The following is a 25029-nucleotide window of genomic DNA, read 5'->3' as shown; positions in this document are numbered from 1 at the left end:
AGGAGGGGTCAAGGTGATGGAGAGCTTTGAAGCCAATAGTGAGGAGTTTTTGTTTGATACGGAGGTGGATAGGCAACCACTGGAGATTTTTGAGGAGGGGGGTGACATGCCCTGAACGTTTCTGTAGAAAGATAATCTGGGCAGCGGAGTGAAGAACGGACTGAAGTGGGGAGAGACAGGAGTTTGGGAGGTCAGAAAGGAGGCTGATGCAGTAATCCATCGGGATAGGATAAGTGTTTGTACTAGCGTGGTAGCGGTTTGGATGGAGAGGAAAGGGCGGATCTTGGCGATGTTGTGACGGTGAGAGTGCCAGGATTCGGTGACGGATTAGATATGTGGGTTGAATGAGAGAGCGCTGAGATAAATACAGGTTAATCAGGTTGAATACAGTCTTTGTCTCACATGGGGCTCAAAGTCTAAGTAATAGGGAGAGCGGAATCCCCATTTTACAGATGAAGAAACTGAGGCACAGAGAAGTTAAGTAACTTGCTCACTGTCACACAGCGAGCAAGTGGCAAAGGTGGGATTCCAACCCAGATCCTCCGACTCTCAGGCCTGTGCTCTTTCCACTAGGCCATGCCGCTTCTCTATATGAGGTTAGCAATCCAAGTCTTTTAGACTGTGAGCCCACTGTTGGGTAGGGACTGTCTCTATATGTTGCCAATTTGTACTTCCCAAGCGCTTAGTACAGTGCTCTGCACATAGTAAGCGTTCAATAAATACGATTGATGATGATGATGATGATGAAGTGCCCTCTCCTGTCTCACCTCTTACTACAACCCGGGCCTCACACTTTGTTTCTCTAACGCTTACCTCGATAATCACTGAACCTCGATCTCATCTGTCTTGCAGCTGACCCCTTGTCATGCCTCTGGCCTGGAATGCCCTCCCTCCTCAAACCCGACAGACAATTAATCTCCCCCCCACTTCAAAGCCTTATTAAAGGCACGTCTTCTCCAAGAGGCCTTCCCCGACTAAGCGCTCCTTTCCTCTTCTCCCACTCCCTTCTGTGTCACCGTGACTTGCTCCCTTTATTCATCCCCCCTCCCTGCCCCACAGCACTACATACATATCTGTAATTTCTTTATATTAATGTCCGTCTCCCCCGCCACTAGACTGTAAACTCGTTATGGGCAGGGAGTGTGCCTGTTTATTGTCATGATGTACTCTCCCGAGTGTTTAGTACAGTGCTCCGCACACAATAAGCACTCAGTAAATACAATTGGGTGAATGAATGAATGAAAAGTGATTCTGAACATCAGGACAACATTCCAAGAGAGCAGATGAACTCAGGATCAAATGTTTTAGGATTACTGAGAGAAAATTCATTCACTCAATCATATTTATTGAGTGCTTACTGTGTGCGGAGCGCTTGGGCGAGTACCCTATAATGATAAATATAATAATAATAATAATAATGGCATTTATTAAGCACCTACTATGTGCAAAGCACTGTTCTAAGCGCAGGGGAGGTTACAAGGTGATCAGGTTGTCCCACGGGGGGCTCACAGTCTTAATCCCCATTTTACAGATGAGGGAACTGAGGCACAGAGAATCAATCAATCTTATTTATTGAGCGCTTACTGTGTGCAGAGCAGTGTACTAAGCGCTTGGGAAGTACAAGTTGGCAACATAGAGTTAAGTGACTTGCCCAAAGCCACACAGCTGACAACTGGTGGAGCCGGGGTTTGAACTCAGGACCTCTGACTCCAAAGCCAGGGCTCTTTCCCCCGAGCCACGCTGCTTCTCTACCCACAACGAACTTGCGGTCTAGAGGATGAGTTTACAGTTGCTAGGTGACACTGGGCAAGTCACTTAACTTCTCTAGGCCTCAGTTTCCTCAATAAAATGGCGATTCAGTACTCGCTCTCCCTCCTGCTTAGACCGTGAGCCCCATATGGGACACGGACTGTGTCCGACCCGATTAGCTTGTATTTACCCTAGTGCTTAAAGCATGCACAATAAGCGCTTAACAAATTACCGTACCACCCCCCGGCCAGCGCAAAAGTATTTCCATTCGTAGGCAAGAAAAGTAGAGACATTGAGCATACCGAGGGCAAATGGTGAGCCTAGACAGACAGGTGGTGGGAAAGCTGCTCTAGAAGGCTCCATGAAGCCCATTTTTAAGGAACATGCCATATACGCAAACCATCGGGCCCACTTACAAAACCCTATAACACTATCCTATAGTGTTATGCTCCAATAACGCCATTGGAGAAGCAGCGTGCCTCAGTGGCAAGAGCCCGGGCTTGGGGGTCAGAGGGCGTGGGTTCGAATGCCGCCTCCGCCACTCATCTGCTGCGTGACCTCGGGCAAGTCGCTTCATTCATTCATTCATTCAATCGTATCGAGAAAGCGCCCGGGCTTTGGAGTCAGAGGTCACGGGTTCAAATCCCGACTCCGCCACTTGTCAGCCGTGTGACTTGGGCCAGTCACTTCTCTGGGCCTCAGTGACCGCATCTGTCAAATGGGGATTAAGACCGTGAGCCCCAAGTGGGGCAACCTGCTTACCTTGTATCCCCCCCAGCGCTTTGCATGCAGTAAGCGCTTAATAAATGCCATTATTATTCTCATTATCCTGGTAGACGGTGCAGGACTAAGGAACATCCGCAGGCAAGGAAGGGGACTGGGCTTGAGGATTCCGGAGATTAGCGCCAAGGCGATTAAAGGAAAGCCGCACAAAGCGGGCTGGGAGCCCAGAGTGAATGTATCTGCCCCTGCCCTCCTTCTCCCGCGCCATTTCAAGGCTACTGTTAGGCCACATCATCCGGGGCAACACTACACAAGGGCCCTCCAAAACTGAGACAATATGGTAGTCAGATCCAACCTCAGTCTCCAAACCAGGCAGCCACAGCTGGTTTGCTTCCGTCGCGAACCTCGGCAAAAGACGTGCTTTTTCGGCCGCGCCTGTACTAAGCGCTTCCTCAGTTCCCCCTCCCCTCCTCACCGCCCCAACTCGTTCCCTTTGCTCTACCTCCCCTCCCAGCCCCACAGCACTTGTGTATATGTGCGCATGTCTATAATTCTATTTATATTAAGGTCTGTTCACTTGTTTTGATGTGTATATATCTATAATTCTGTTGATGCTATTGATGTCGTTTTGATGTCTCCCCCGTTCTAGACTGTGAGCCCGTTGTGGGCAGGGACTGTCTCTATTGCTGAACTGTACTTCCCAAGCGCTTAGTACGGTGCTCTGCGCACAGTAAGTACACCTGTATATATGGTTGTACATATTTATTACTCTATTTTACTTGTACATATCTATCCTATTCATTTTATTTTGTTAGTATGTTTGGTTTTGCTCCCTGTCTCCCCCTTTTAGACTGTGAGCCCACTGTTGGGTAGGGACTGTCTCTATATGTTGCCAACTTGTACTTCCCAAGCGCTTAGTACAGTGCTCTGCACATAGTAAGCGCTCAATAAATACGATTGATGATGATGATGAGTAAGCGCTCAATAAATATGAATGAATGAATAGATGAAATTAGGCTGATGGAAGTGACTGGCTTGAAGAAGAATAACTGTTTTAGACTCCTGATCTGCTTCATTAAACAGCAATAAATTACCTTCTCTTATCCTGTGCAAATGGGAAAAACGATGGGTTCAAATGGAAGAAAAGTTGTCAGCCTGAAGTGATGGTTTTATCCATTACCTAATAGTATTTTTTTCCACAATGTATGTTAGGTTTTTCTTTTTATTTAATGGCGAAAGGAAACTTAAGTAAATCATTAAATTCCCTATCTCCTCTGATGCTGATGAATCCATTCATATTATCTTTGAAAAATTGCTCTGAGTAATGTTTGAGTCTCATTGTAGGTATGTAACCTTCCATATTTTATGCCAAGAAAGCCCGTTAAACGGCTCATTCTTTTAAAGCCGTATTCATTAATGCAATTGCACCAAAGTAAACCATTTAGCAATGCCTTCCACTTCTCTTTGCAGTGAAGCATAAAAATGTCGCTTTTATTTACCAGGCAAAATCTATGGGAGGAATCGGCGGAAGTTGCGGTAAATCAAGGCCCGATAGTCTGAATTCACCCTCAGTTTTATACTTGAGGATAGTTTGTCGTTTCCAGAAAATCAGTCTGTTCGCTAACAGAATCGATCCGCTCTCCAATCTCGTGCTCACGGAATACCCCGTTCAGTATTGAAATTGTGAAAATGTATTTCCTTTTTTGATGGAATAATGTGAAAAGAAAACAGTGGATGAATGGGGTGCACGTTTTGCAAAGGAGCCCGGGAAACCCCACCAATTAATTCCCTTCGTGATGATCCACCCTCTTAGAGCTAGATCCCCATTTCTCTTCAGCCCGCAGTTCAATCCCTGCGCTGGTTAACTCATCGGTGGACTGTATTGAGCGCTTACTGTGTGCAGAGCACTGTACTAAACGCTTGGGAGAGCACACTGCAACCGAGTCAGGTAGACACGTTCCTTGCCCGCAGGACGGGCCATTCTTCTGCACCCACCTGGTGGAGGGAGCGGGTCCGAGGTCATGGGTTCGAACCCCGGCTCGGCCACTTGTCAGCTGGGTGACCTCGGGCAAGTCACTTCACTTCTCTGGGCCTCAGTTCCCTCGTCTGTAAAATGGGGATTAAGACTGTGAGCCCCATGTGGGCCAACCCGATCACCTTGTATCCCCCCAGCGCTTAGAACAGTGCATTGCGCATAGTAAGCGCTTAGCAAATACCATTCTTATTATTATGCTTCCCCACTCGTCTGCTGTGTGACTTCAGGCAAGTCGCTTTACTTCTCTGGGCCTCCGTTCCCTCATCTGTAAAATGGGGCAGCGAGATGGTGAGAAGCAGCGTGGCTCAGTGGAAAAGAGCCCGGGCTTTGGAGTCAGAGGTCATGGGTTCAAACCCCAGCTCCGCCAATTGTCAGCTGTGTGACTTTGGGTGAGTCACTTAACTTCTCTGTGCCTCAGTTACCTCATCTGTAAAATGGGGATTAAGACTGTGAGCCCCACGTGGGACAACCTGAAAACCTTGTAACCTCCCCAGCGCTTAGAACAGTGCTTTGCACATAGTAAGCGCTTAATAAATGCCATCATTATTATTATTATTATTATTATTCTTGTGAGCCCCAGGAGGGACGAGGACTGTGTCCAACCCGATCAGCTCGTATCCACCCCAGCGCTTAGAACGGTGCTTGGCACCTAGTAAGTGCTTAACAAATTCGTTCATGCGATCGTATTTATTGTCAGACTTTTTTTGGCTTCCGATTTTTTGGAGTCAGAGGTCATGGGTTCAAATCCCGGCTCCGCCAACTGTCAGCTGTGTGACTTTGGGCCAGTCACTTCACTTCCCTGTGCCTCAGTGACCTCATCTGTAAAAGGGGATGAAGACTGTGAGCCCCACGTGGGACCACCTGATCACCTTGTATCCCCCCCCAGCGCTTAGAACGGTGCTTTGCACATAGTAAGCGCTTAATAAATGCCATCATTATTATTATTAGTGAGCGCTTACTGTGTGTCAGAGCACCTGAAATACCACAATTATTATGTGGCCCGCGGGGCCCCACGAGGTGACAGGAGCGAAGCGTGGGGGGAACTTTGGACAGTTCCCTCCCAAGCGCTCAGTACAGTGCTGGGCACAATTTAAGTGCTCAATGATCCCAGACTGAGCCCCCTCCTTCCTCCCCGCCTTACCTCCTTCCCCTCCCCACAGCACCTGTATATATGTTTGTACGGATTTATTACTCTATTTATTTTACTTGGACATATTTATTTTATTTTGTTAATTTGTTTTGTTGTCTGTCTCCCCCTTCTAGACTGTGAGCCCGCTGTTGGGGAGGGACCGTCTCTAGATGTTGCCGACTTGGCCTTCCCAAGCGCTTAGTACAGTGCTCTGCACACAGTAAGCGCTCAATAAATACGATTGATTGATCGATGTTTTGTTTTGTCGTCTGTCTCCCCCTTCTAGACTGTGAGCCCGCTGTTGGGTAGGGACCGTCTCTATATGCTGCCAACTTGTCCTTCCCAAGCGCTTAGTACAGTGCTCTGCACACAGTAAGCACTCAATAAATAAGATTGAATGAATGAATGTTGGGTAGGGACCGTCTCTATATGTTGCCAACCTGTCCTTCCCAAGCGCTTAGTCCAGTGCTCTGCACACTGTGAGCGCTCAATAAATACGATTGAATGAATGAATGTTGGGTAGGGACTGTCTCTATATGTTGTCAACCTGTCCTTCCCAAGCGCTTAGTACAGTGATGATGATTTATGGCATTTATTAAGTGCTTACTATGTGCAAGGCACTGTTCTAAGCACTGGGAAGGTTACAAGGTGATCAGGGTGTCCCACGGGGGCTCACAGTCAATCCCCATTTTCCAGATGAGGGAACTGAGGCCCAGAGAAGTGAAGTGACTTGCCCAAAGTCACCCAGCTGACAATTGGCGGAGCAGGGATTTGAACCCATGACCACTGACTCCAAAGCCCGGGCTCTTTCCAGTGCTCTGCACACTGTAAGCGCTCAATAAATACGATTGAATGAATGAATGTTGGGTAGGGACCATCTCTATATGTCGCCAACCTGTCCTTCCCAAGCGGTTAGTACAGTGCTCTGCACACAGTAAGCGCTCAATAAATATGATTGAATGAATGAATGTTGGGTAGGGACCATCTCTAGATGTTGCCAACCTGTCCTTCCCAAGCGCTTAGTACAGTGATGATGATGATGATGGCATTTATTAAGCGCTTCCTATGTGCAAGGCACTGTTCTAAGCACTGGGAAGGTTACAAGGTGATCAGGTTGTCCCCAGGGGCGCTCACAGTCAATCCCCATTTTCCAGATGAGGTAACTGAGGCCTAGAGAAGTGAAGTGACTTGCCCAAAGTCACCCAGCTGACAATTGGCGGAGCAGGGATTTGAACCCATGACCACTGACTCCAAAGCCCGGGCTCTTTCCAGTGCTCTGCACACCGTAAGCGCTCAATAAATACGATTGAATGAATGAATGTTGGGTAGGGACCGTCTCTAGATGTTGCCAACTTGGACTTCCCAAGCGCTTAGTCTGCACACAGGAAGCGCTCAATAAATACGACTGATTGATTGATTTTACTTGTACATATCTATTCTATTTATTTTATTTTGTTAGTATGTTTGGTTTTGTTCTCTGTCTCCCCCTTCTAGACTGGGAGCCCACTGTTGGGTAGGGACCGTCTCTATATGTTGCCAACTTGGACTTCCCAAGCGCTCAGTACAGTGCTCTGCACACAGCAAGCGCTCAATAAATACGATTGATTGATTGATAGTACAGTGCTCTGCACACCGTAAGCGCTCAATAAATACGATTGAATGAATGAATGTTGGGTAGGGACCGTCTCTATATGTCGCCAACCTGTCCTTCCCAAGCGGTTAGTACAGTGCCCTGCACACCGTAAGCGCTCAATAAATAAGATTGAATGAATGAATGTTGGGTAGGGACCATCTTTATATGTTGCCAACTTGGACTTCCGAAGTGCTTAGTACAGCGCCCTGCACACCATAAGCACTCAATAAGATTGAATGAATGAATGTTGGGTAGGGACCGTCTCTATATGTTGCCAACCTGTCCTTCCCAAGCGCTTAGTACAGTGATGATGATGATGGCATTCATTAAGTGCTTACTATGTGCAAGGCACTGTTCTAAGCACTGGGAAGGATACAGGGTGATCAGGTTGTCCCACGGGGGGCTCCCAGTCTTCATCCCCATTTTCCAGATGAGGTAACTGAGGCCCAGAGAAGTGAAGTGACTTGCCCAAAGTCACCCAGCTGACAATTGGCGGAGCAGGGATTTGAACCCATGACCACTGAGCCCACTGTTGGGTAGGGACTGTCTCTATATGTTGCCAATTTGTACTTCCCAAGCGCTTAGTACAGTGCTCTGCACATAGTAAGCGCTCAATAAATACGATTGATGATGATGACTCCAAAGCCCGGGCTCTTTCCAGTGCTCTGCACACCGTAAGCGCTCAATAAATACGATTGAATGAATGAATGTTGAGTAGGGACCATCTCTAGATGTTGCCAACTTGGACTTCCCAAGCGCTTAGTCCAGTGCTCTGCACACCGTAGGCGCTCAATAAATACGATTGAATGAATGAATGTCGGGTAGGGACCGTCTCTATATGTTGCCAACTTGGACTTCCCAAGCGCTTAGTCTGCACACAGGAAGCGCTCAATAAATACGATTGATTGATTGCTTTTACTTGTACATATCTATTTTATTTATTTTATTTAGTTAATATGTTTTGTTCTCTGTCTCCCCCTTCTAGACTGGGAGCCCACTGTTGGGTAGGGACTGTCTCTATATGTTGCCAACTTGGACTTCCCAAGCGCTCAGTACAGTGCTCTGCACACAGCAAGCGCTCAATAAGTACGATTGATTGATTGATAGTACAGTGCTCTGCACACCGTAAGCGCTCAATAAATACGATTGAATGAATGAATGTCGGGTAGGGACCGTCTCTAGATGTTGCCAACTTGTGCTTCCCAAGCGCTTAGTACAGTGCTCTGCACACTGTAGGCGCTCAATAAATACGATTGAATGAATGAATGAATGAATTGACAGCCGGCCCGCCCCGCCCCGCCCCGCCTTCGCTCCCTCAGGTTGTAAAAGCGCCGAAAAGGGGGCGGGGCCGCTCTAGGGGGCGGGGCTTTCCAAGGAACGGGGCGTTCTGATAGGCGGGGCGAGCGAGGGGCGGGGATTTCTAAGGGCGTTCTGATAGGCGGGGCGAACGAGAGGCGAGGCTTTCTAAGGGACGGCGCGTTCCGATAGGCGGAGCGAGCGAGGGGCGGGGCTTTCTGAGGGACGGGGCTTTCTGATAGGCGGGGCGAGCGTGGGGCGGGGCTTCCTAAGGGACGGGGAGTTCTGATAGGCGGGGCGAGAGAGGGGCGGGGCTTTCCAAGGAACGGGGCGTTCTGATGATAGGCGGGGCGAGCGAGGGGCGGGGATTTCCAAGGGACGGGGCGTTCTGATAGGCGGGGAGAGAGAGGGGCGGGGCTTTCTAAGGGACGGGGCGTTCTGATAGGCGGGGCGAGCGAGGGGCGGGGCTTTCTAAGGGACAGGGCGTTCTGATAGGCGGGGCGAGCAAGGGGCGGGGCTTTCCAAGGAACGGGGAGCTCTGATAGGCGGGGCGAGCGAGGGGCGTGGCTCCCTAGGGGACGGGGCGTTCTGATAGGCGCGGCGAGCGAGGGGCGGGGCTTCCCAGGGGGCGTGACTTTGTAGTGGGCGTGGCGTCCGGCGGGGCTTGAGCCTGCCGGGCCACCGTCCGCCCGCCGCCATAGGCCGTCCACAAAGTAGCCGCCGAGCGGTGGGCGTTTAGCATGGCGGCGGCGTCCACGACGGCAACGATCCTCCGGGAAAGTCTGAGGTAGCGGAGGGTCGAACGCGGAGGGTGGGTGGCGGGGGGGGAGACGATCTGCCTCTAAATAAGAACCGTGGTAGTTGCTCGGCGCTTACTACGTGCCAGGCACTGTACTGAGCGCGGCGTGTGTGTGTGCGATCCCGTGAGTTGGGGCGCGATCGTTTGCGTGCGGGCAGCTGCGACTCCATTTGTGGGGTCGGATGAGTGGCACTAGGGCCCGTGTATCAATCAATCAATCAATCATCATCAATCGTATTTATTGAGCGCTTACTGTGTGCAAAGCGCTGTACTAAGCGCTTAATCAATCGTATTTATTGATTGCTTACTGTGTGCAGAGCACTGTACTAAGCGCTTGGGAAGTACAAGTCGGCAACACATAGAGACAATCAATCAATCAATCAATTAATCGTATTTATTGAGCGCTTACTGTGTGCAGAGCACTGGACTAAGCGCTTGGGAAGTACAAGTCGGCCACACATAGAGACAGTCAATCAGTCAGTCCTATTTATTGAGCGCTTACTGTGTGCAGAGCACTGGACTAAGCGCTTGGGAAGTACAAGTTGGCAACATATAGAGACAATCAATCAATCAGTCAATCCTATTTATTGAGCGCTTACTGTATGCAGAGCACTGGACTAAGCGCTTGGGAAATACAAGTTGGCAACATATAGAGACAATCAATCAGTCAATCCTATTTATTGAGCGCTTACTGTGTGCAGAGCACTGGACTAAGCGCTTGGGAAGTACAAGTTGGCAACATATAGAGACAGTCCCTACCCAACAGTGGGCTCACAGTCTAGAAGGGGGAGACAGAGAACAAAACCAAACATACTAACAAAATAAAATAAATAGAATAGATATGTATTCACCCCAACGCTTAGAACAGTAGGCTGTGCACATAGTAAGCGCTTAACAAATGCCATTATTATTACTATTATTATTATATGTACAAGTAAGATAAATGGAGTAATAAATGTGTACAAACATATATACAGGTGACCGTGTATCAATCAATCAATCGTATTTATTGAGCGCTTACTGTGTGCAGAGCACTGGACTAAGCGCTTGGGAAGTACAAGTCGGCCACACATAGAGACAATCAATCAATCAATCGATCGTATTTATTGAGCGCTTACTGTGTGCAGAGCACTGGACTAAGCCCTTGGGAAGTACAAGTCGGCCACACATAGAGACAGTCCCTACCCAACAGCGGGCTCACAGTCTAGAAGGGGGAGACAGACAACAAAACCGAACATACTAACAAAATGAAATAAATAGAATAGATATGTACAAGTAAGATAAATAAATAAATAGAGTACTAAATATGTACAAACATATATACAGGTAACCGTGTATCAATCAATCGTATTTATTGAGCGCTTACTGTGTGCAGAGCGCTGGACTAAGCGCTTGGGAAGTACAAGTCGGCAACACATAGAGACAGTCAATCAATCGTATTTATTGAGTGCTTACTGTGTGCAGAGCACTGGACTAAGCGCTTGGGAAGGACAGATTGGCAACATCTAGAGACAGTCCCTACCCAACAGCGGGCTCCCAGTCTAGAAGCGGGAGACAGAGAACAAAACCAAACATACTAACAAAATAAAATAAATAGAATAGATATGTACAAGTAAAATAAATAAATAAATAGAGTAATAAATATGTACAAACATATATACAGGTGACCATGTATCAATCAATCAATCGTATTCATTGAGCACTTACTGTATGCAGAGCACTGGACTAAGCGCTTGGGAAGTACAAGTCGGCAACACATAGAGACAATCAATCAGTCAATCAATCGATCGTATTGAGCGCTTACTGTGTGCAGAGCACTGTACTAAGCGCTTGGGAAGTCCAAGTTGGCAACATATAGAGACAGTCCCTACCCAACAGCGGGCTCACGGTCTAGAAGGGGGAGACAGACAACAAAACCAAACATACTAACAAAATAAAATAAATAGAATCGATATGTACAAGTAAGATAGAGTAATAAATATGTACAAACATATATACATATATACAGGTGACCGTGTATGTGACCATATGTGTAATCGAGTGCACCTGCATACGACGGGGAGGGCCTGTGTGTGACCGAACACCCATGCACGGGCCTGTGTGTGATCAGGCAAGTGCAGAGTGCCCTTGGCGTGACTCTGTGAGAACACGTTAACATCAGTGTGGGAGTATGACAGTTCACTTGTGCGTAGATGGCTGAGTGTACATGTGTATGACCGGCATGCATTCATTCATTCATTCAGTTGTATTTATTGAGCGCTTACTGTGTGCAGAGCACTGGACTAAGCGCTTGGGAGGTACAATTTGGTAGCACATAGAGACAATCCCTGCCCACAGCGGGCTCACAGTCTAGACGGAGTCACGGCATCAATCAATCAATCGTATTGAGCGCTTACTGTGTGCAGAGCACTGTACTAAGCGCTTCGGAAGTACAAGTTGGCAACACATAGAGACAGTCCTACCCAACAGCGGGCTCACAGTCTAAAAGGGGGAGACAGAGAACAAAACCAAACATACTAACAAAATAAAATAAATAGAATGGATATGTACAAGTAAAATAAATAGAGTAATAAATATGTACAAGCATGCCGGTATAGGTAGAACAGAGAGATTGTGTGTGCACGTATGACCATGTGTGCGTGCGTGAGTGATTGATGCACGATGACAGTGTGCATGTGCACTTGTATGAGGGCACGTGTGTGGATGAGTGAGTGTGTGTGTGCCTGTATAGGTGTGGATGCACGTCACTCGTGTGTGCTTAATGTGTCCACGTCACTGTGTACGTGGTTGTGAGCATGTGTGAGTCTGTAGTGTGTAGCAGGGATGTGAGTGGTTTTCTTGTAGTTTACACTTCCAGTCAATCAGTGGTATTTATTGAGCGTCACTGTGTACGGAACACTGTACTAAGCTTTTGGGAGAGTACAGCACACCAGAATTGGTAGGCACATTCCCTGCCCACAGGGAGTTTACAGTCTGGAGGGAGAAACAGACATCAAAATAAATTACAGATATGGACGTAACTGCTGTGGGGCTGAGGGTAAGCTGAGATCCAAGTGTGTAGACGACGACTGTGAGCCCACTGTTGGGTAGGGACTGTCTCTATATTGTTGCCAATTTGTACTTCCCAAGCGCTTAGTACAGTGCTCGGCACATAGTAAGCGCTCAATAAATACGATTGATGATTACGAAGGACAAGGGAGTAGGGGAAATAATAATGATAATAATAATTGTGGTATTTAAGTGCTTACTATGTGTCAAGCACTGTTCTAAGCACTGGGGTGGGTGCAGAGTAACCAGGTTGCCCCACGTGGGGCTCCCACTTGTAATTCCCATTTTACAGATGAGGGAACGGAGGCACAGAGAGGTTAAGTGACTTGCCCGAGGCCACACAGCAGACAAGTGGCGGAGCCGGGCTTAGAACCCACGACCCCTGACTCCCGAGCCCGTGCTCTTTCCATTGAGCCGTGCTGCTTCTCTAAGCGTGATAAATCATAAATCATAAATGCCAGTATTATTATTATTAAATCAGCCTGGGGATGGGGGATGGCCTCAGATTTTCCCCCTTTACCCCTTCTGCATCTCCCAAACCTCTCCAAGTCATTCCTAACTCAGAGTCTTGCCGTTTAATAATAATACCTGACACTGGAAGGATTAAAACCTGGATGTGTGGTAAATTTTTCTTCAGCCCCCCCCCCCCCAGCTGACAAGGGGTGCAATTTATTCCCTGCTGTTGGTTTATCCATCGGCTCCTCCAGATGGGATTTGGAATCTCCTGATTCCAAATATTGCACCCTTTATTCACCCGTCAGCCCCACAGCTCTTCCGTACGTATCTGCAATTAATTTACATTAATGTCTGTCTCCCCCTCTAGACGGTAAACTCGCTGTAGGCAGGGAATGTGTCTGTTATATTGTTATATTATACTCTCCCAAGCACTTAGTACAGTGCTCTGCACCCAGTAAGTGCCCAATAAATATAATTGGTAACTCCACTTGAGTGAAGTCCTATAATAATAATAACGATAACAGCAATTATAGTATTAAGCACTCACTGTTAAGCACTTAGCACTCACTGCTAAGAAGCAGCGTGGCTTAGTGGAAAGAGCCCGGGATCTTGGGTTCGAATTCCGGCTCTGCCACTTGTCAGCTGTGTGACTTTGGGCAAGTCCCTTATGTTCTCTTTGTGAGCCCCCCGTGGGGCAACCTGATCACCTCGTAACCCCCCCAGCATTCAAACAGTGCTTTCCACATAGTAAGCGCTTAACAAATACCATTATTATTATTATTGGTTAAGTACTGGTGTAGAGGAAAATCAAATTGGCAAACCCACGTTCCCCTCCAGATCTTTTCTAAGATTCTTTCCGTAGTTGAAATGGGATGAAAATGAGCCTTTGAGTTTGAATTGAATCCTTATCTTCATTACACATTGTCAGCAAAGAAGTAGTTATTTTCCACCTGTATTTGTTGTGATCCCATTCATTTCCTGCTGGCTCAGATGCTTCACACACTTAAAAACTGCTGCATGCAATATTGTAGCCAGAATTGGCAGGCTTTTTGGAAGGAAGGACTTTCTGAGTTGGGAAGGGAAGAACTATTTTTGGAAGGTACCTGGGACTCACTTTTTTTCCCCCCGTCCCGCCCCATCGTTAATGCTTTCAAGGCAGTTGAAGTAGAAGGACAAGTTGCAGAATGTTGACATCAGCATGTTTCAACCTAACGTTTTTCCTTTTATTTCCGTAGCGTCAAGAAAGCCGTCTCACTGATTAATACAATAGATACAGGAAGATTTCCTCGATTGCTTTCCCGCATCCTCCAGAAACTTCATTTGAAGGTTTGTGTGTTAATCATGGTGACTTTTGGTGGGGCAGGGAGGGGGATTGGCGTTGGGGAAACTTTAGCGTACCTTTTCAAAAGTAGTTTGCAGCTCCTCTATTGGAGATATCCTGTGCCCCGTATTTAGTTGGAGGAGTTCCGTGCTGAGGGTTCTCCTTCCTTTTGAGTCATGAACTTTGTGTTTCCCACTATCAGAAATCAAATAGCGCTTTTTGTGTGAGTGAGTTTTTGGCTTTCTCCTGATTTCATGTGAGCAGGGAAGGTGAGGTGACTTTTTGGCCTGAACACGGGCTTGCCCGTAACTTTCTCTTTGACCCGACTGCTCATTCAGCTGCCTTGCCATCTGCATCTACACGAGGAAGTGTCTGGTTCAGCCCCGTAAATTCAGCTGCGGAGCGGGTTTATTCGATCACCCTCTTCACATCCGCAGGGCGGAAGGTAGAGTTTCAGGGTGGTTTGGCGGCGACTAGGATTTACCAAGGTGTGTGGCTGTTAGCTTGGTAACCTCCTCCTCCCTGCCCACTTCTGTCTGTCATTTTGAGAAGTAGCATGGCCTAGCGGATAGAGCCCAGGCCTGGGAGACAAAAGGACTTGGGTTCTAATCCCGGCTCTGCCACTTGTCTGCTGGGTGACCGCAGCACAGCAGCATTCCCTTGTCTGCCGAGAACACGTGAGAGCTGGCCAGAAAATCTTCCCCCAGCTGCCCTGGGCAGTCATCATCACCAACGCTGGACAGTGCGCCTTTGCGGGCTGCATTCGCTCCCAGGAATGCACATGGGCACAGTGTCTTTCCTAGTGACAACGTGCTGGCGTTCAGGCGGGGTACATTCTCCCCCAGCTCGGAAGCCGTGCGAACGCTGCAGGCGTATTCCTCTCCTGCTTGTCAGCTTTATGCCACACCACGTGGTGGGTGAGGACATGGGGCTGCAAATGTTCCATACCCTTCCAAGCGCTTAGTATGGTGCTTTGCACACGGTAAGCATTCGATAGATACGATTGAACGAATGAATGCTAGCGCTGTTACCATTTGTTTCATTTCCCCGATGAAAAGAATCAGTTTGGAGCTTGTGAAACGCACTGGCGTCGACCATACTAGGAAACTAACTCCGTCAGATCGAACTGAATGGAAAAGCAGTTCTGGAGATATTAGGTCCAATCCATTACAGTGATTTATTATTGTTCAGGAAGCGGCTTGACAGCCCATTAAACACTGATACTAGTTAATAGTTCATCTAGGGGTTGGTACTATTGTTCCAGCTGAATCCCTTTGGCACCTTTGATGTAAAAATCCCCTAGATGTTTTGCAAATAGAATTTCACTGGGCTTGCCAATTCTCCTTTCAGGTAGGTGGTGTTTGAATTGGAATTCCGGAGCCCAGAGAGTCGAGTGCATTTCTCCAGATCACATAGAATGAAGCAGAGTTGAGAAGAGACCATTCCTGGCACCTTTCCCGTGGATCTTTGGCTTTAAAAAAGGAGATGTTCTTAGGCTCCGGGCCAACGTCTCTAATTGCTGAGTGTTTCCCCATCCATCTAGTGAGACCCCCCCCTGCTTTCACCCGGGAAAAAGTGGGAGCACTTCAGCCTCACCCAGTCAATCAGTGGTATTTATTGAGCACTCACCGAGTACTTCCCACTGTCACTTCTCTTTTGGCAGGAGAGCAGCAGACGGGTTTTTCATTTCCAGCCAGCTGAACCAGTCTTTTTCATTACTCAGTGGTCTACAATATGCTCTAGTTGAAAGAATTCTTTTTCAAAGGCCAGAAGAGTAAAGCAGCAGGAATGTAGCTTTGCCCTGCTTTTCTGTGCATTGACTTGTCTAGTTAATATAAACTGATCCTCCTCCCGTAACGAGAGGCCGTAAGATGTATTTTGTACCTTGAGTCTTCGCGACATTACAGAAAGTAAACATGCAGTTGAGCTCTAGGGAGACAAATTAGACTTTAGTTGCTCTTTCTATTGATTTTTTTTCCCCCACAAATTCATTTTGCTTTCCAATTATCTCCCTTTCCATATGAAATAAATGAACCTGATAGAGTCCTGAGTTTCTGATTGAATGATAATAAATTGCCGTGTGTGTTGCAGGCCGAGAGCAGTTTTAGTCAAGAAGAAGAAGAAAAGCTTCAAGTTGCTTTTTCCTTAGAGAAGCAAGATCTTCACCTAGTTCTCGAAACAATATCATTTATTTTGGAGCAGGTACTCTAACGCATGTTTTGGGTATACTGATGTGAAATAATGAACATTCGGGTTTATTTTTCGGGAAAATGAATGGTCAGTACTGAGAAAAGAAACCTTTTACCTGAGGATTTTAACTAAAGGAACATTGTGTGCAAGTGTTTTATTTCTCAGATCTCTAAGAATTCACTATGTTGACCAATAAAGGAGTCACTTTTGTGCGCAATAAATGGAAGTCTGATGTTGCGTATGGTTCTTAGATGATTAGGTAGCCCAGATTTCACGCGCCTCTTTTTCTTTTACCTCATTCGTCTGTGCATTAAACTGTCATTAACTCCAGACCAAGTCCGTGGTTGGAAATAATGCTTTTAGACAAACTGCTACTCGGGTATTTAGCAGAAGCTTACATTTAATTTCTTTAGGTTAGTAAAGAAATAATGGTGAGTGTTTTCTTCAGTGGAAGGAAAAAGGTAAGTTTAGGAAGAGAGCAACAGAGGAAAAGATAAGCATATTCGTGGAAATGTCTGTGATAGTGTCGTGATTTTTTGAACTTGGAGATGTCCCGGAGGCTCTTCTGACCATTATTATTTGAGTGGCTTGCATTTATGTAGCCCCTGCGTAGTATCAAGTATTGTTCAGACCATGAGGGTAGAAGTGGTTTCTGCCCCTGTAGGCTGACTTTCTAAAGCGGGTGACTGAAGCGTGACAGACAAACATGAGTGCTTTATACGGCTGTATATCTCTTATAGTAACCAGGGAAAACGACTAGAGAGCGGGAGGGGCCACCAGGAAGAAATTGGGGTTTTAGAAAAATGTTCGCTGACTAGCACACTTCCTTTCTAAACAGCGCTCGAAATAATAATAATGATGGCATTTGTTAAGTGCTTACTATGTGCAAAGCACTGTTCTAAGCGCTGTAACAATAACAGTTGAATAAAAAATTCAACTGTTTTATATATATATATATATCTATATCAAGAAACTGCTAAATACCAGAAGCAAAGTGTAAGGTGGTGCAGTTATCTCATTAAATGGGGACCACCAATCCAGATCCAGAGAAAAGTTAATTTTGATTCTTGAATTATCCCTGTGCACTCAGATCTCCTTTAACAGGTGGGTTATGTTCTTGAATGCGAAGGGGAGGAAAACTTTGTGTTATCGTTTGTGTATATATCGTTTGATATATATATATGTTGCTCATTTTTTATTCAACTGTTTTATATATATATATAATCAAGAAACTGCTAAATACCAGAAGCAAAGTGTAAGGTGGTGCAGTTATCTCATTAAATGGGGACCACCAATCCAGATCCAGAGAAAAGTTAATTTTGATTCTTGAATTATCCCTGTGCACTCAGATCTCCTTTAGCAGGTGGGTTATGTTCTTGATGAATGCGAAGGGGAGGAAAACTTTGTGTTATCGTTTGGTAGGCCGGATTGGTGCCACGAGAGGCAGACAACCGTTTGTTCTGGTATCGCATCACGTTCCCTCCATAGAGGCGCTTGTTGGAAGAGCGTTCCGTAGTATTTGAGCAGCGTTCCAACACGCACAGTGAAAGACACATTAGGAAGGAACCGAGTGCAATCGTGTAGCCTTCTGTTTTGTTCCGGCTCCTGAGTCAGCCCTGAGTGAAATTCGGCTTAGCGCAGTGTGGAATAAGAGTTGAAATTTGACGGTCTGGAAAGGGGTCTTGGCTGCGTCTCTGTGTTTCATTGATTTTTTAGGAGAAAGAGGTGTTGAAATTTCCAGGAGCGTGGTGTGTGAGTTTTTTTCTCTTTCACAGGCTGTCTATCACAGCGTGAAGTCAGCAGTTCTGCAGCAACAGTTAGAGAGCATACACCTCGAGCAAGACAAAGCAGAAGCTTTTGCTCAAGCTTGGGCCAGTATGGGTCAAGATACCATTGAGAAGTTCAGACAGAGGATTTTGGCACCCCAGAAGGTAATACTCATTTGAACTTACCCTTCTGACCGTACAGCCCATTTGAGAGAAGACTTAAATAGGCCAGAATTTTATTGGGCTGGAATGGTTATGTATCTGTAAGCAAGTCAGGCAAGAAAATTGTCACCTTTTTTGCAGTGTTCCTTGTTACGGGCATCAGTGACCGTACTATGCTTCTGAGGTGGTATTGCAATAAAATACACCTGATAGCATCGTTGCGAGACATTGGAGTGGAAACTGAAATGTTTTCCATTAGCTGTCAGTGGCTGGAGCTCTTAGGAATATAAGCTATTTCATAAAACCTCCCCTCAAATCTTCAGCGACCTTGAGTTTGTTTCAAAGAGTGTGTGGGAAGGGAATGTAAATGGGAGCAGTTTGGAGGATACATTTTTGCATAAGCCTCCTGAAATGACGTATGGACAAACACCAGTGATGTTGCTTTATATAAGGTGTGGAATGGCGGGCTGGGATAGGGTTGGTTTGGGTGGGCCCATTCTGCGTGTCTCTCAGCCAGGGAGCGCAAGAAGTTGAGGCAGAACCAGTTTCTGGAAAGCATGATGGATGTGGCTTAAGGATCTCACACATGCAGTTGTCTCTGGGCATCTCTGGACCCACAAGCCCCGGTAGCCTTTATGGATAACCACCGGTATGTGGCTTTGGCCTCACCTGTAGGAAAGCGGGGGCCCATCGGGATATGAGTTTCTTCTCCTGGAGCTCAGTTCAGGCCCAAGAATTTTAACCTGGGCAGAATTTTGAACCAGTGGATTTATGCAGCAGCCTAAAGATTAAAAAAAAGGGAAGGGAATCCATGGAGGACGCGAAGGGATGGCATCAGAATTTTCAATTTAAAACATAACAAATTAGGCAGTCAGCTTGGAGGCAGAAGTCTGCTATATATTCAGTTCTACATGATATCCCGTAGACTGTAAGCTCATTGTGGGCAGGGAACATGTTTACTAACTCTGTTACATTGTACTCTCCCAAGCACCTAGTACAGTGCTCGGCACACAGCGCTCAGTAAATACGATTGATTGATATCTATTTAGCCCAAGATCATTTAAATATTAGCCCTCATTTTGGGTCCCAAACCTCCCTCCGATTACCTGACAAGTCTCCTGTTTCTCACCTTTTCCCCCTTTTCTCACTTCACTCCGTTTTCAGTCGTCTCATCTATTACGTGCAGTGTTCACTTTCCTGCCCTTCTAGTTTAATTATGCCACTGCTAATATGTCTATGAATAACCATGGTTTTTTGGGGACTTAAAGTGATTTTCACACTTAGATCTCAAGGCACTGAGATCATTAAGGTGATCTGCAGATTTTAATTAAAACGGCTCGAGAACTGATGTCCTCCGTGGCCTAAATAAGCAGAGTTGCAGGCAGTTGAGAGGCACAGGCAGCTTAAAGGTATGTGGGGAACGTTTGCTTTTATCCTCGGGAAGATATACTCATCCTTTGGCGATGCACTAAATCAGTTTGAGAACTGACTAATCAGATTCCTTTTCAGTTTCCCGTCCAGCACAACTCCTCACACCCCGCCGCCGACTCCGATAGCTAAAGCAGAGCCCGCTTTATCGCTCTGCTGTAGGAAGCCTTCGGGTTTTATGGTCCAGCTCTCTCCAGAGTGGGGAGGAAGTGGACTGAGGAGGAGAAAGAGGCAAGAAGTGTTAGCATCAGAGAGTCTGCTCCCGTCTTCCATAATGTTTTCATTTTGTGCTTAAGGTAGAATGCTGGTAAGGGAACTGGGAAACGTTCTCCTGACGACGCACATTTGTCTGGATGGACCTCACGGTGGTGGTAATGATAATTAATAAGAATTGTGGCATTTGTTAAGCGCTTACTGTGCGCCAGGCACCGAACTGAGCGCTGGAGTAGATTCAAGGAGATTGGGTTGGACACAGTCCCTGTCCCACATGGGGCTCACAGTCTTAATCCCCGTTTTACAGATGACGTAGCTGAGGTACAGAGAAGTGAAGCGACGCGCCCAAGGTCACACGGCAAGCAGCGGAGCCGGGAATAGAACCCAGGTCCTTCTGGTTCCCAGGCCCCTTGTCCTATCCACTAGGCCACGCCGCTTCCCGGAGGTAGAAGAATTGTTTGTGCACAAACCTAAGCTGTAGGTACTAAATTGCAAGTTTTCCGTAACATAGGGCTCGTCAAGAATGTATATTCATTTCTGTTGTAGGAGAAATGAGTGTTTTGCAGTGAGCAGAAGCTGAACAATTATAACAGGACCCCCCTTAGCGAAGAACCCGTCCTTAGTTGGATGAGTAATGCGGTGAAATTGACAAAGGGATTTGGGTCCCACATCTGACCCTGGCTACTAATAATAATGATGGCATTTATTAACCGCTTACTGTGTGCAAAGCACTGTTCTAAGCGCTGGGGAGGTTACAGAGGTGATCAGGGTGTCCCACGGGGGGCTCACAATCTTAATCCCCATTTTGCAGATGAGGGAACTGAGGCCCAGAGAAGAATAATAATAATGTTGGTATTTGTTAAGCGCTTACTACGTGCCAAGCGCTGTTCTAAGCGCTGTGCTAGATACAAGGTAATCAGGCTGTCCCACGTGGGGCTCACAGTCTTCATTCCCCAGGTGAGGGAACTGAGGCCCAGAGAAGTGAAGTGACTTGCCCAAGGTCACACAGCTGACAAGTGGCGGAGCCGGGATTCGAACCCACGACTTCTGGCTCCCCAGCCGGTGCCCTTTCCACTGAGCCACACTGCTTCCCCGTGGTGGCCAACACGTCGTTTATTTTTTGAAATGGCGTTTAAGAGCTTACTGTGTGTCAAGAACTGTAGATACCAGTTAATCAGGTAGGGCACAGTCCCTTTTCCCACATGGGGCGCACGGTCGAAATAGGAGCGGCAACAGGTATTGAACCCCCATTTTACAGTTGGGGAAACTGAGGCACGGAGCAGTTTAACGATTTGGCCAACGTCACACAGCGGGCAGGTGGCAGAGCCAGGAAAACCGTGCTCTTTCCACTAGGCCGTGCTCCTTCTTCCCTTAAAGAACACGGAACCGCCGGTGGCCAGATTCCCCATTAAAGACCAGACTGTAGACCGTAAGCTCGTTGCGGGCCGGGATCGTGCCTACCAAATCTGTCGTGCTCTCCCAAGTGCTTAACACAGCGCTCTGCACAGAGTAAGCGCTAAATAAGTATCACTGATGATAATGACAATAAAGTAATGCCAATCTCCCACGGAGTTCTTAAGAGCTACTTATGAATGTGTTGCAAATGCTAGCCTAATTTTTAGTTGGAATGTCTTTTGGGCTATTCAGGACAAATGAAGATTGGCAAATCGCATAGCAACTGAATATTTGGCATGGTGAAAGCCATGATTTCTAATTTAGGACGTATACAACTTCCCAGAGCAGGAAAATCTGATGCAAAATTCAGCTGCTGAGCATGTGGTGATAATGTCGAACCACATGTTCTATACACTGTATGTCATGACGGCTTTGAGAAGCAGACTTAAAGAAATTGGGCAGGTGAAGATTTTCCCCTAGAACCTTAGGAAAACCCAAATCATCTCCCCCTTTTAGACTGTGAGCCCACTGTTGGGTAAGGACTGTCTCTATATGTTGCCAATTTGTACTTCCCAAGCGCTTAGTACAGTGCTCTGCACACAGTAAGCGCTCGATAAATGCGATTGATGATGGTGATAAGTTGTTACTGAAATCATTTTGAGGATGGTCTCCTCTCCCGTCCCCCAAACTTTAAAATACTTCCTGGCAACCTCATTGGAAGGATTGTAATGAACCGAATTGGAATTTGAGCAGGTCACTGGGGATCAAACAGCCTCATGTCTGTTAAGTGATTTGGACTTTTTAATGACCCTAAGTAATAATACCAATAATTATGGTACTCGTTAAGTGCTTACTATGTGCCAAGCACTGTTCTAAGCGCTTACAATTAATACAGTTTAATCAGGTTGGACACAGTCCCTGTCCCACATAATTATGGTACTCGTTAAGTGCTTACTATGTGCCAAGCACTGTTCTAAGCGCTTACAATTAATACAATTTAATCAGGTTGGACACAGTCCCTGTCCCACTTGGAGCTCACACGCTTGATTCCCCATTTTACAGATGAGGTAACCGAGGCCCAGAGAAGTGAAGCGACTTGCCCAGGGTCACCCAGCAGACAGGTGGCAGAGCCGGGATTAGAACCCAGGTCCTTCTGACTCCGAGGCCCGGGCTCTATCCACCAAGCCTCGCTGCTTCGCAAGTGTGGAAACCAAGGCCAACTTTTCCAGAGGCAGCTCTTGGGCTACACATGGATGCTTCCTCATTGTGTATTGACTCCAAATGAAGAATGCTGCCTACCTCCTCAAAAATATCTTGCCTTTTAGAGATCAGTCATGACTCAGATGAAGCTGTCAATCGATCAGCAGTATTTATTGAGCACTCGCTGGATGCAGAGCACTGTACCAGCTGCTTGGGAGAGTACAGTAGAGCGGTTGGTACGGTGCTGGGGGTGCATGGAAGAGGCTAGGGAGATTCCCACTTACTCCACCCTTGCATTATTGCATTATTGACCCCGCACGTGGGATCTGGTGCTCTGATGATGGGGGTCTCTGAAGACAGTCTTCTGTTCAGCCAGTAGTAGTCTGACGGATTCATTCAGTCGTATTTATTGAGCACTTACTGTGTGCAGAGTACTGTACTAAGGGCTTGGGAGAGTTCAGTATAACAATGAACAGACACAGTCCCTGCCCAGAGCGAGCTTATGGTCTAGAGGGGCAGACAGACATTAGTACAAATAAATAAATGGCAGATACGTACCTGAGTGCTGTGGGGCTGGGATGGGGGATGAATAAAGGGAGCGAGTCATAACGACGCAGGAGGGAGTGGGAGAAGAGGAATGGGGGGCTTAGGGAAGACCTCACTCTTGGCTTCAAGGCTGTCCATCACCTCGCCCCCTCCTACCTCACCTCCCTTCTCTCCTTCTATAGCCCAGCCCGCACCCTCCACTCCTCTGCCGCTAATCTCCTCACCATGCCTCGTTCTGGCCTGTCCCGCTGTCGACCCCCGGCCCACGTCATCCCCCTGGCCCGGAATGGCCTCCCTCCGCACATCCTCCAAAGTAGCTCTCTTCCTCCCTTCAAAGCCCTACTGAGAGCTCACCTCCTCCAGGAGGCCTTCCCACACTCAGCCCCCTTTTTCCTGTCCTCCCCTCCCCATCGCTCCCCCCGCCCTACCCCGTTCCCCCTGTATATATTTGTACATATTTATTTTGTTCATATTTACTACTCTCTTTTATTAATGATGTGCATATAGCTATAATTCTATTTATTCTGATGGTTTTGCCACCTGTCTACTTGTTTCGTTTCGTTGTCTGTCTCCCCCTTCTAGACTGTGAGCCCGTTGTCGGGTAGGGACCGTCTCTATATGTTGCCGACTTGTACTTCCCAAGCGCATAGTACAGTGCTCTGCACACAGTAGTGCTCAATAATATGAATGAAGGAATGGAAGAGAGGCACATCTTGGTTGTGACAGATGTGAAATGAATCTGATTAGTTACCTTGAGAAATCTAGTGGAAGCAGATGACCAGCAACTACAGCTAACATTTTAATCTCATTACTGAATCATTTCTACCTTATGTATGGAAGATCTTGAACAATTTAGCTATATCACTGATTCTACAAAGGAGCAAACCCTGTGGTCTATTAACAACAATAATAATAGTAATAATAGTATTTGCTGTGTGCTTACTATATGTCAAGCGCTGTACTGTTAGGCTCTGGGGCAGATACAAGGTAATCAAGTAGGAGGAAGAGCAGGTATTGAATCCCCATTTTGCAGGCAAGGCACAGAGAAGTTAAATGACTTGCCCAGGGTCACACAGCAGGTGAGTGGTGGAGTCAGAATTATAACCCAGGACCTTTGCCTCTCAGCTCCATGCTCTGTTAGGCTACACTGCTTCCCTAGTAGTTCATTCATTCATTCAGTCGTATTTATTGAGCGCTTACTGTGTGCAGAGCGCTGTACTGAGCCCTTGGGAAGTACAAGTTGGCAACGTATAGAGACGGTCCCTACCCAACAGCGGGCTCACAGTCTAGAAGGATTAGTTACATTAGTTAGAATTAGTTACGTTCTGTCCTCACACACATGCACATAGTGCATAGTGCTTAACAAATACCATCATTATTATTTAGTCATTTTCTTTTCTGCATGGTCCTTAGGATGAAGGAAACTTCAGATCTGGTTCGCAGAACTCATTTGTCTCTGCAAATAAAATTTTGATTTTATTACTCTCTGCCTTGCCTCTTAACATCAAATTCTGTCAGTGGCGTGGAAACCCGGTTGCTATGCTTCCTTGACATTGTTCAAACACAGTTTCTCAAGGTTTTTAGAAAGTCTCCAAAATTTAGTCTTAGGATGCTTCAGGAGAGAAGAAATTGGACAATACAGTTGGCTCCAGCCGTGGCCAATTAAATTTATGAGGTCCAGGTGTTGGTGAGTATTGTTCTGTAATTACCCCAACAAATGCACCTAATTAGCAACTCTTAGGACTTGTGCGCAAATGCTTATTTCTTATAGTAGTCCCTTTAGTGAAATAGCGTCTGTATTTTTTTAAAAAAAAGTAATAAAAATTCCTAATAAGCCGATCTTTTTATGGTAAATTTCCCTTAACATAATCAAGGAAAGGGGAAAAAAGTACCCTGCCTGATTTGTATGTGTAGTTCTTCTTGATGTACTTTCAAAAGTA

At 46.6% G+C, this 25029-nt stretch overlaps 1 protein-coding gene across 1 annotated transcript in view; it reads left to right on the top strand.

The window, feature by feature from the left end:
* The first annotated feature begins 9257 nt into the window (after positions 1 to 9257).
* COMMD10 (COMM domain containing 10) overlaps positions 9258 to 25029 on the top strand; it is a 251434-nt gene continuing 235662 nt past the window's right edge. Inside the window, exons 1-4 of the mRNA XM_038770042.1 lie at positions 9258 to 9352; positions 14104 to 14194; positions 16281 to 16391; positions 18155 to 18310. Coding sequence (XP_038625970.1) covers positions 9306 to 9352; positions 14104 to 14194; positions 16281 to 16391; positions 18155 to 18310 — 405 coding nt within the window. The 5' untranslated portion in view covers positions 9258 to 9305. The remainder of the gene's footprint in view (positions 9353 to 14103; positions 14195 to 16280; positions 16392 to 18154; positions 18311 to 25029) is intronic.

The sequence above is a fragment of the Tachyglossus aculeatus genome, chromosome X4 (genome assembly GCF_015852505.1).
Source record: "Tachyglossus aculeatus isolate mTacAcu1 chromosome X4, mTacAcu1.pri, whole genome shotgun sequence".
Classification (NCBI taxonomy): domain Eukaryota; kingdom Metazoa; phylum Chordata; class Mammalia; order Monotremata; family Tachyglossidae; genus Tachyglossus; species Tachyglossus aculeatus.
Note: the sequence above shows the minus strand (reverse complement) of the source record. Positions and strands in the feature narration are given on the sequence as shown.